This window comes from Xyrauchen texanus, chromosome 46 (assembly GCF_025860055.1).
Source record: "Xyrauchen texanus isolate HMW12.3.18 chromosome 46, RBS_HiC_50CHRs, whole genome shotgun sequence".
NCBI classification, from domain to species: domain Eukaryota; kingdom Metazoa; phylum Chordata; class Actinopteri; order Cypriniformes; family Catostomidae; genus Xyrauchen; species Xyrauchen texanus.
Window position 1 is genome coordinate 14,816,868 of NC_068321.1, and position 12,485 is coordinate 14,829,352.

The 12,485-nt window shown below is 43.2% G+C and overlaps 1 protein-coding gene across 4 annotated transcripts in view; it reads right to left on the reverse strand.

Moving 5' to 3' along the window:
* Positions 1-11,561, reverse strand: part of gramd4b (GRAM domain containing 4b) — a 58,291-nt gene extending 46,730 nt beyond the window's left edge. Inside the window, exon 1 of one of the 4 annotated variants that reach the window (XM_052119420.1) lies at positions 11,145-11,561. In XM_052119420.1, coding sequence (XP_051975380.1) covers positions 11,145-11,173 — 29 coding nt within the window. In that variant the 5' untranslated portion in view covers positions 11,174-11,561. Of the gene's footprint in view, positions 1-9,943; positions 10,105-10,843; positions 11,059-11,144 lie in introns of those variants that run through there. The other 3 variants (XM_052119419.1, XM_052119422.1, XM_052119421.1) reach the window with 3 other exon arrangements.
* Positions 11,562-12,485: the final 924 nt, after the last annotated feature.

The window sequence follows — 12,485 nt, forward strand, 5'->3', positions numbered from 1 at the left end:
AAAATTATATTAAAGAATTTCACATATATATATCACATTTTACCAAATTAATTTTGCCATCAAACATTATGCAATTAATCGTGATTAACAATTTTAATTTTAACTAACAGCAATAAAAGGAATAGATTGTTATAAGAAATTTGTATATTAGAATATTATCATGCAATAGTAATATGTTTGTGTTAAATTCCTAACTTCCATGCAACACTGCAAGGTGGTCCGGTGAAACCCTTGAGTTATGATTTGCATGCAGGGATGACGTTTTTTTTTGTGTTGTTGATATTTTTTTAATAGGCATATTTTTTATATATTGTAACGCTTCCCACAGGAAGGAGGACAGGAAACAGGTGTTCAGCACAAGGTAAGCTTTTATTCTCTTTCTTTACAACGTAATACAAGCGCACTGAGTTGGCTTGTCGTCTCTCTCGACTGGAGGCTCTGTGTCTGCTTTTATGCCGCTCTCCTTGTGCTCACTGGAATTAGAGACAGGTGTTAGGCATAATTTAGCTCAGGTGTAAGCGCCCTTACCGCTTTCCTCTCCCGGACGGGCGCTTGACCACGCCCCCGCTGCCACATACCCCCACCGCCCGACTCAGGCCGGGACACCATCCGGCCTGCCTACCACTCCCCCCCCCATTTCTGGAGAGAAAGTCGGCGACAGCCATCTGCACCCCCGGTCTGTGGACCACCTTGAATTTAAAGGGCTGGAGAGCCAGATACCAACGGGTGATCCGGGCGTTAGTATCTTTCATGCGGTGGAGCCACTGGAGTGGGGCGTGATCCGAGCAGAGGGTGAAGGCCCGCCCCAGCAGGTAATACCAGAGGGTGAGGACCGCCCACTTGATGGCCAAACACTCCTTCTCCACGGTGCTGTACTTAGTCTCCCTCAAAGAGAGCTTCCGGCTAATGTACAGCACTGGGCACTCCTCCCCCTCCACCACCTGCGAGAGTACGGCCCCCAGCCCTCTGTCTGAAGCGTCCGTCTGCAAAATAAAAGGGAGAGAGAAATCAGGTGCATGAAGAAGCGGAACCCCACAAAGTGCGGCTTTAATCTGCATAAACGCCTGTTGGCACTGCTCTGACCATTGGACCGGATCTGGAGCCCCCTTTTTAGTGAGGTCAGTCAGCGGGCTGGTGACGTCCGAATAATTAGGCACAAACCTTCTATAATAGCCAGCCAGCCCCAGGAACTGCCTCACCCCCTTTTTGGTCTTAGGTCTAGGGCAAGTCGCAATCGCCGCGGTCTTATCAATTTGGGGACGCACCTGGCCATGACCCAAGTGGAACCCCAGATACCGTACCTCCAGACGCCCAATCGCGCACTTAGGGTTTGCTGTGAGCCCCGCCCACCGCAGCGATCTCAGGACGGCCCTCAGATGTTGCATGTGCTGCTGCCAATCATTGCTATAAATGATAATATCATCTAAATAGGCAGCGGCGTACGCGGTGTGAGGTCTGAGGATCCGATCCATGAGTCGCTGAAACGTGGCCGGAGCCCCAAACAAACCGAAAGGAAGCGTCACAAATTGGTGTAATCCAAATGGCGTAGTGAAGGCTGTTTTCTCACGGGACATTGGTGTCAAGGGGATCTGCCAATAACCCTTTGTTAAATCCAAGGTCGAATAAAATCGAGCAGTACCTAACCGATCGAGCAGTTCATCAACATGGGGCATTGGGTACGCGTCAAATTTAGACACCGCGTTGACTTTTCTGTAATCCACACAGAATCGAACAGACCCATCACTCTTGGGAACAAGAACAACCGGGCTGGACCAATCACTGTGGGATTCCTCTATTACGCCCATATCAAGCATTGCATCTAATTCCTCCCGTACTATTTTCTTTTTATGTTCGGGTAAGCGATAGGGGCGGCAACGCACCACCGCGCCCGGCTCGGTCTCGATGTGGTGCTGTATGATGTTTGTACGGCCCGGTAGAGGGGAAAACACATCCACAAATTCCTTTTGTAATTTGGAAACCTCTGTGAGTTGCCGCGGTGAGAGTTGGTCTCCACAAGTAACCGGAGTGTTAAGATTGTAGTTTTTGTTTACCTCCAGTCCAAGCTCCGCCCTCTCCGGAACTACCGTGGCCAACGTCACAGAGGCCGCCTCCTCCCTCCATAATTTCAGGAGGTTGAGGTGATAAATTTGACGTGCTCCCCCTCTATCGGTACGTTTAACTTCATAATCGAGAGCCCCTACTCGTCGTGTGATCTCAAAGGGTCCTTGCCACTTGGCGAGTAATTTAGAGCTCAATGTTGGGAGTAATACGAGTACATTATCCCCCGGTGCAAATTCCCGTAGCCGAGCACCCCTGTCATACATCCGGCGTTGGCGTTCTTGAGCTTGGAGCAAATTCTCCTGTGTTAATCGCCCCAGTGTGTGGAGTTTTGCTCTAAGATCGAGAACGAACTGAATTTCATTTTTGCTATTAGAAGGTCCCTCCTCCCACTCTTCGCGGATGACGTCAAGGACACCGCGGGGGCGTCGCCCGTACAGCAGCTCAAACGGGGAGAACCCTGTGGAGGCTTGTGGGACCTCTCGTACTGCAAACAACAGGGGTCTAGCCACTTATCCCAATTTCTAGCGTCATCGTGTACGCAATTTACTGAATCATGTTCTTGAGCGTTTTATTAAATCGTTCCACTAGGCCATCAGTCTGCGGATGGTAAACGCTAGTGCGAATCGATTTAATGCCCAAGAGCTCGTAAAGTTCGCGAAGTGTTCGTGACATAAAAGTCGTGCCTTGATCGGTGAGGATTTCTTTCGGAATCCCCACCCGGGAGATTATCTTGAAGAGTGCCCCCGCAACACTACGTGCGGAGATGTTGCTCAAAGGCACTGCTTCTGGATATCGTGTCGCGTAATCCACTAGGACTAACACGAAGCGATGTCCGCGTGCTGACCGTTCTAATGGCCCGACGAGGTCCATACCAATTCTTTCGAAGGGGACCTCGATTAATGGTAGAGGGCGCAATGGCGTTTTGGGGTGGCCGGTGGGTTTACCAGCTGACATTCACGGCACGCCGCACACCACCTGCGGACGTCACCGCCAATGCCCGGCCAATAGAAACGGGCTATTAGACGGAGAAGTGTTTTCCGTTCCCCTAGGTGACCGGCCATAGGATTATAGTGAGCCGCCTGGAAAACCATTTCCCGGCGGCTCCGTGGAATCAATAATTGCGTTACTTCCTCCTTTGTTTGAGCGTCCTGCGTCACTCTATATAACCGATCTCTAATCATGGCAAAATATGGGTATGAAATGGCGATGCCCGGCCGGAGCTGTTGACCATCAATTACTCTCACTTGGTCAAGAGCATGTTTAAGGGTTTTGTCCCGCGACTGCTCTAGAGGGAAGTCCCCCTCAGGGACCTCTCAGGAATTCCCTGAGAGGAGGGGCGGCCACCTCGCCCCTTCCCTCATCATTCCGAGCAGCCGAGGACGGCCCCGGCTCCGCCTCCCCTGCCAAAGCATCGCACGCACACCTCTTTATGCAGGACCCATCCGCACAAATACCCTCTAAAATATCTTTAAAATTCGGCCAATCGGTACCCAAGATTAGCGGATGAGGCGGGGACTAACCGCTGCCTCCACACTATGGTTTTTTTCCCTGAATTTAATCACCAAAGTCACCATGGGATACTTGTGAACATCCCCATGCACACACCTCACCCTCACCAGTTTAGCTAATCCCAAAGCCCCGGGTTGAACCAAGCGTTGGTGGATGGTGGTCTGATTGCAGCCGGTATCCAGCAAAGCTTGGTAAATACCCCCCCGATCCTTACCGGAATCCGGTATGCTCCAGCCCGATAGGGGGCAGCCTGCGGGACGTCGGAGACCCGCACCACCATCCCCACCTCCATCAGCGGACACTGATCCCGGAAGTGGTCCGGGTCTCCGCACCTCCAACAGGCCGTCCCAGGTGTTGCGGCCGCACTTGTGCTGGCGGGCGCCCCCACCTAAGGGGGAGAGCGGCTGAAAGACGGGGAGTGGGAGGGTACATTCTCCCAAGGCCGGGAAGCTGGTCTCTGGAACCCTCCACGCCTGCGCGGGGCAGGAACGGGCCCTGGGGAGAGAACAGAAGAAGAGACCAAAGGGGAGGGGGCGAGGGCAGGGGCAGACACAAGGGAAGGGGAGAGAGAGAGAGAGAGAGACGAAGAAGAGGGCTCGTCCGCCCTCGGGATCGCTGCCAGATGGTCCTCTGCGAGACGAACGGCTTCCTCCAGCGACGCCGGGCGGTGGCACTGGACCCACTCCGCCATTTTCCGGGGCAGCCGTTGACTAAATTGCTCCAGTACCACCTGATCGATAACACCCTCGACGTCGCGGTCCCCCGCGAGCAGCCACCTCCGACAGGCGTCCCGGAGCCGTTGGGCAAATGCGAACGGGCGACCGGACTTTTCCAACTTCATGCCCCGGAAGAGCTGACGATTCTCTTCCGGGCTCCGACTGACCCGTTGCAAAATGGCTCTTTTTAGGTCTGTATAGGCCAGGAGGTTAGTTGCCGGCAGTTGTTGAGCCGCGAGTTGAGCTTCCCGGACAGGAGAGGAACTAGGCGGGCTGCCCATTGTTCATGCGGCCAGCCCCAGATTTCTGCCGTTCGCTCAAACAAATCCAGAAAGGCCTCAGGATCGTCTGCTACCCCCATCTTCTGTAACGTGGGCGGGGGCAGCGTGGAGCGGGTGTCCGGGGTCGCGGCTGTGGCCGGCGCGGCCTCCTGGCTGAGGAGGCTCCGGATGGCGTGCCGGTCCACTGCCTGAGCCCGCATGATCTCAAAAAACCGGCGATCCTGGTCCTGCCGGAGCTCAAGCAGGGATTGTTGGTGGCTCTGGTGTAGTGTCGCGAGGGACTGGAGGACCTCCGTCAGCTTGGAGGACTCTATGGGGCGACCCATCTCCATACTTGGATGAACAAGTCCCGGGTTTCAGCACCAGTGTAACGCTTCCCACAGGAAGGAGGACAGGAAACAGGTGTTCAGCACAAGGTAAGCTTTTATTCTCTTTCTTTACAACGTAATACAAGCGCACTGAGTTGGCTTGTCGTCTCTCTCGACTGGAGGCTCAGTGTCTGCTTTTATGCCGCTCTTCTCGTGCTCACTGGAATTAGAGACAGGTGTTAGGCATAATTTAGCTCAGGTGTAAGCGCCCTTACCGCTTTCCTCTCCCGGACGGGCGCTTGACCATGCCCCCGCTGCCACATATATCCTTGTTTCAAACCTAAAAAATTCTCTACTTCTGTGCCAAAGTGTGTCATTAATATTGCACGGTAACCTGTAGTGGCCAAAAACATTTACGTAGAATTACGGGGTAATAAAGCCTAACCCAGGGTTTGAATACACAATCCTGGTTATAAATGAATCGCACATTTTCTGAGATAACGCGATTGGAATTTAAAGCGTATAATAATTGTGGTTATTTCAGATAATCACAATCAGAACAAATAACTGCAATCAGGCAATTATGTAATTTTTGGGTACAGGATCCATTTACACCCATAAAGAATACAAAAATATACTTCTTGTGATATATTGTCATCTTGCAAGTGAAATCTATTGACAGAGTACAACAAAGTCAGCCATTCTTAGCGAAAGGAGTTTGATTATGAATAATGTGCAATTTACAAGCACATGCTTGCACATTTATAGTCTATCTGTACTGGGTACTGAGGTCTTTGAACTGTAATGGCATTGCTGAGCTGCTGGAACACACTGTGAGAACTTGCTACAATCGCAGAGAGATCAGCTAATGTCAGACAAGTGTGAGAACGGTCCAGCACCCTGCTCTGTACAGTATGTGCGTCAGGGGAAGAGACCCCCCCAAACTTAATTACAAAAAATATTTTCCACTGTTGTTTTTTTTGTGTGGTGGTGCTGTATTAAGTGTGCTCAAACTGTTACACAATTTATCATGTGAACATGCCAGTGATAAAATATTGTGCTCTTTCTTGGGATAACATTTCTGCAAATGTGGGACTAAAACACATACACAGCTTTGCAACATGTGACTGGATTATATGTTTGAAAAACCTTCAAAACCTCTCTAGAAACCCAAGACGCACAGTGGGGTACAAAGAATGGTTGTTGATGTTCCAAACTCTGCATTCCCTGCAGTTAGTTGACCTTACAGCAAACAAAGCAGGCCTGGGAACAAAGCAAACGTATGTGTGCCTAGACACTCAAAACCTCCAACAGAGTTCTCATTTCACCTCCTGAGCACGCACAACATGCTGTACATGATAATTGACAGAACTGAGGTTTTAGCGCCAAACCTTCTTTCTCTTAAAAGACCTGAACTTGGCATCCTGTGAATTGGAAAGGGACTTGACAAAAAGCAGGCGTTTTATGGAGTTAGTTGGCAGGATTTTTCACAAGGCAAAGGAAAAGGTCTCGAACAGATGGTATTTATCACTCTTGTCCAGATTTGTCAGATTTACGATGTTTAATAACAATCACAATGATGTTTTACAGAACATGATTTGAGTGTGTTAAAAATGAAATCTAATCATGTCATCTTGCTATATACACTTTCAAAAGAAAACTTTTTTTTTTGCTTGTGCAAAGTGACAGTAAATCAAGCCTATAGTAAAAATTGAACATCCACTAGGTTTCATAGTGTAAGAAAATATGCGCGTCTTCAATTCCAGCATATTTCGTTAGAGTAGGGGCCATGACGGTACAATTAGAGGTCAACAAATATTGGATTTTGCAGACACGATATCCAAGGTGGTGAAAAATGCAGTTAACCAATTGATTTATGTTAAAACATTTTCTTAAATATTCACCAAATTAATGGATAAATAATAATAATACAAAAAAAAAAAAATAATAATAATAATCAGCAACTATCGGTGTTGATTTTTTCCAATAAAAGATTGTTCCAAAAAGCAACTATTATCACAGATTAATCGGTAAAACCAATATATCTGTCAACCTCTAGATACAATTTGACACTTTGCTTCACTTTCGCTTGTGGGGCAAAGCCCACCCTAGATCTGGCCATGGGACCAAGGATCACCACTGACAGCCAGATATATTCCATTAATAATTTATACAATATCTCTAAGAGTCATGTGTTTTTGAAAGAACTTCTACACACATTGATGCCTTTTTGATAACATAATTGCATGTTGGGAAATAAATCAGCATACTTGCCATAAGCAGTTAAGCAAGTATTTTGGGTGTTTGTTTAGGGTGGAGCATAACTTTCCCTCTCCTCATTGAATCATATTTACCTAACAGGTGATCCAGACACACTTTTCTGTGTGGAGTTCTTCCAGTAATTAGCATCCAAAAGTTCAAAGATTAGGCATGGAAACAATTTCTAAGAGCTATAGTTTTTAACAGCAAAGCTAACACACCTGGTAGCTACATTTTGCAGTTTTCAAAACTTTTATGCTCAATAAACAGAATTTGTGAAAATGTCGATTACCACAAAAATAATTTTGACTTAATGTCACATAAAAAAACAAAACAATTGTAGGCACTTACAATTGAAGTAAATGGGGGCAGTCCATAAACAATAAAATACACAATATTTCAAGTATATCCATTTGGAGACTGTAAATTGCCCATAGGTGTGAATGAGAGCATGAATGTGTATGCAGAAATGTTAGTTCCCAGACTAGCTAAAAAGTATATTTATTGACTAAATATTTATTATAAATTAAGTATTATATGAAAATAGTATATGAGAATATATTTTTGTTTTTTGAGTTTAAATGAGCTAGTAATCTACTTCACTGACGGAAAAGGCAATTAGAAAAATAAATGTAGACTACAATACTAGTTCATAATAAAACCATGACGATACATTAAACAAGTCGCCACATACTAAAGCCATTCCACCAGCATGGTTGAGTACGGTTAGCTAACAGTGCTGAGAATTCCGGGCCGAGAACGGTTTATAATCGTGCCACAATGAACCATGCTCAAGTGGAAATTATGAATGCTTTTCCCATGGTGGAAAAGAGGCAGTTTATTTAAACGTTTATGCACTGGCCCCATTCGCTACCATAGATTCTAAATTGTATTATAATTTTTTTTTAAATAAACATGGGAATAGTGTTAACTTTTTTTGTAATCAATATTATGCCACAAATGCTGTTGATTGATCTTAACTGGTATTGAACCCAGAATATTCCTTAACCCTTGTGCGTCAATAAATACTCAAAGCTCCTTAGAGATTATTTTCCATATAAAAGCTAAGGGGATTTATTTATTTATTTTTCGGGATTATCACATTCTGGGATGTGTCTATGATTAGCAACAACATTGATTTTGATGCATTATTATTTTTTGTGCAGTGCCAGATTTAAAAAACAAAACGAAACAAAAAACACTCAAGGATCTTAGAGGACAAAAATGTCCATGTCAAAAAACTGCCATAAAATATTATATATTAAAATAATTTTCCATTTTCACTGACTTAGATTTTTTAACCAACATCAATCCTGATCAAATATTCAAACTACCAAATATTCATTCATTTTCAGGATTTTAACCCTTTAAATTCCCGTTTGTTTACATAATGCCATTGTTGTTTTCACACACACACACACAGACACACACACACAGACACACACACACGTTGTGTTTCCATGTTTTATGGGGACTTTCCATAGACATAATGGTTTTTATACTGTACAAACTTTATATTCTATCCCCTAAACCCAACCCTACCCCTAAACCTAACCCTCACAGAAAACTTTCTGCATTTTTACATTTTCAAAAAACATAATTTAGTGTGATTTATAAGTGGTTTTCCTCATGGGGACCGACAAAATGTCCCCACAAGGTCAAAAATTTCGGGTTTTACTATCCTTATGGGGACATTTGGTCCCCACAAAGAGATAAATACACGCACACACACACACACACACACACACACACACACACACACACACACACATTTCTCAATACACACATACAAAATACATTCTGACATCCATACCAACACACCCACACAATTTTAGCTGCATCATTCATTCAGTTGACCTGCAGTGCTCTACAATACAGCAAACTGAAAATAGGAAAAAAGCATGTATTTGCTCCATAGGCTAAACATAAGAAAAATTCTGCCATCTGGTGGAAAATATAAAACAATTTGAATTTTGAAGCCTGGGCTCTGGAACGAAAGCATAATATTACAGAATTCATGATTTTATGCTTTAATGGCACTGGGATCAAATATTGCCATTTTAATAGGTTTTGATGGGGACAATTTTGTCCTTAAGCTTCTGATTGTAACTATTTGTGTACATAGTGTATTATAGATTATAGATGATTTGATATATAAATATCAAAATTCCCAAAAAATACACACCTTTGGCAAACATTTGTGTCGTTGGCATTAACACAGCCAAAATTATTGGAAAAAAAACCACCAAAAAAAAAACCACAGAAATTCCCTGAAGGCTCCACAAGGGTTAAGTTCGCTAAATTATCATTTAATATTTTAGAGAGGTGATATTTTCTATAATTGTGGCAGGATAAGAATATCTGTCCTCTTACAATATTTGATCTTTTGTCTCACAGAAAATTACATTATACCTGAATATTAGTGAATAACATATAATCATGAATTTTTCTACCCAACAAGATACATTTACATAACTTAAGCTTGCAATAAAAAGAAAACAGAAATCCCCACACAGAAAATTCTACCATTGTATTCTATTTAATTTCTATTCTTAACACCATTCTATGTCAATTAACAACTTTCATGACATAACTCACTTCTATATTAATACCCATTACATCACGGTTAAACACCAAAACTACCACAATTCTCTCAGTACTGACGCCACCGGAAGACACCCCTTTCATTCTCCACGACTCTTATTAGACCGTTTACACACTCCGGGTTTTGGAACGCGGAAGTAAACGTTTGCGGGTAAACTTCGACAGCGGTGAATGCGAGATCACAGCAAATATTATTTACACTTACCTATTTGCTCCAAGACCGAAAGAAAAAATCCAATATTACATTTGAATGACTTTCCAGAAGAGGACAAAAATAGAGAGCGATGGATTAAGACAGTCAGGTGGGAGAAGATGCCAAATGTCACTCTCTCAGCAGCTATAATCGAACCCACTCACAGCTGTAGTAATTCGTTTTTTTTTTTTTACTAATTCCAGGGTAATATAACAAAGTATAATGTTATAAATGTACATTCAATATAAATATATATATATATATATATATATATATATATATATATATATATATATATATATATATATATATATAACATGAAAAGGTGTGTGAGATTTACACTGCAAAATAAGGCGGAAACGCGTCATCACAGTCTGTGAAAATGGTCTAACTGCTCCTCAGTGCTCCATTCCCAGGACTGTTCTACATTATATCCTCCTACACTGGCATTGTATCAGGCATCTCTATTCTCCCACACTCTTTCCAAAAACAGCACGCCCCTATTTTGTCATTCTCTCTGCAGCATATTTTCTCCAGCACGCTTAGCAATGATTTGCGCACCCTTTTTATTATTAATATTTCATGATGTATTGCGATTCAAGCAACACACGTTTCATATCCAAGCGGTCCAGCGTTTTGCAGCTTCACCATCTCGCCGTGAATTCTTGGGAGCGACCGATAGTTCACGCTGGATCTCATCAATAAAACATCGATGTTTGACACAATTGCACCACCAATAGATGCGCGATTGTTGCCTGGACCTAAAAAAGACACTCGTCACTCTCCAACAAATTAGAGATCGATATTATTATCACCCAAACCTGCTCTAACAATAGCCAGGCTTAGCAATACCTTGTAGAATTGCGGCTTTTGTAGCCTATGCCTGCAAATATTTTAAACCCGTTTTCTTACCTCGTTCTTGGCGCTGTGCTATGCTGGGGTGGTTGTCACATTAAGCCACTAATCTATTAGCAACTACAATGCCGTGAAATAAACATACAACAATATCAAACGAGCAGCTGTAAATCTGCTCAAACTACCAGCAATTATGCAGGGTTGTCTTATTCGTGCGGTATAATTAGTTTAAGGATTCTAATTCGTAGTAGCAATGTTCGATACAATGTAACAAAAGCTTCTTGATGCATTGTAACACGCGCCCCGCCCGCGGCGGGATTAACAGTCGGAAAAGGACACGGTACAAAGTTTTACCCACCTTGCACGGAATTCTTGATAGTGTTTCATTAACAGGAAGGCATGAATATTCGAGCTTCACCCCTCTCTCCGCCATCACCTGCTCAACAAGGAATCACCCGTAATTCCGCTTTTCGCGAGTCCGAACCGAAACATTGATCTATCAATGCAATTCCAAGACCTGTAAAAATGATATCTGCAGTGGAATTGTGTATTCAAATTGAATGTAAACGGCACACCATCATTGGCGGTCCGTTTCAATCTGTTGTTGATATCCAGCAAGAGTCACTCCACACAGCAGGAAATTTCGTCAATGACAACGACATACTCTTAAAGGGGCAATAACTGACACTCCTCTTGAGTGTCGGACAAGTACACTCAAGAAACTGTTCTAAAGTATAAAGTCAAATCCAAATGTACATCTTCATTGGCCGTATTTAAAAGAATGAAAAAGCTCAACAATAGGCCTAGTCTCAACAAGTGAGGTGGACATTAATCCCATAACTCTAAATCCATGCTTAAAAGTTTTACGTCATATAAATATAATGTAAAAAAAAAAAAAAAAAATTGTGTTATTAACTATAATATTGAAGCAGTCTTGTTTTATTTTGAAGATACACAAGGTGCCTGGAGACAACTATGTACCCGGTCATGTTTTGACTCGTTTTGGGGTTTCTGCAGTTGACCTCGATTCCTGTTATTACTGTCCACTAGATGGCGATCAAGGACTGTTCAATACATTGATAGACCCTAAACTTAATCGTACTTTGAATATGGTTGCATGCTGTTTTGTGACACCATTATATTGCACATTTCTTTTTATCACATATTAACTTTTCTTGCTTAAATAGAATGTGTATTTTACATATATACACTATCAAAAAAAGAAAGGAAAAATAAACAGACTACCAAGTAGTAGGCCTACCACGTTTTGGACATATACCATAATAATATCATGTTTTTATCATGTGTACGGCAGGGTTGCAGAAATTATAGCAGAATATAGCCTCAAAGGGACGTTCTGCAGTCTGCTCCAGTAAAAACTTTCCTGGCTAACCAAAAAAAATAAAAATAATTGAGAACCAAACTTATGATCCCAGAACGTTCCTGGGAACTCAAAGATTGCAGCTGGTCTTAAAGAAATATTAAATGTTCAAACACATTGAGCTCAATCGACAGCATGTGTGGCATATTTTTTATTACAACGAAAAAAATACTTTGACTCATCCCTCCTTTTCTTTAAAAAAGCTAAATCTAGGTTACAGTGAGGCACTTGTGAATGGGGCCAATTAATAAACGTTAAAATACTGCTTCAAATGAATAGCCACAAGACATAAACAATGTGTTAACATGACGTTAGTGT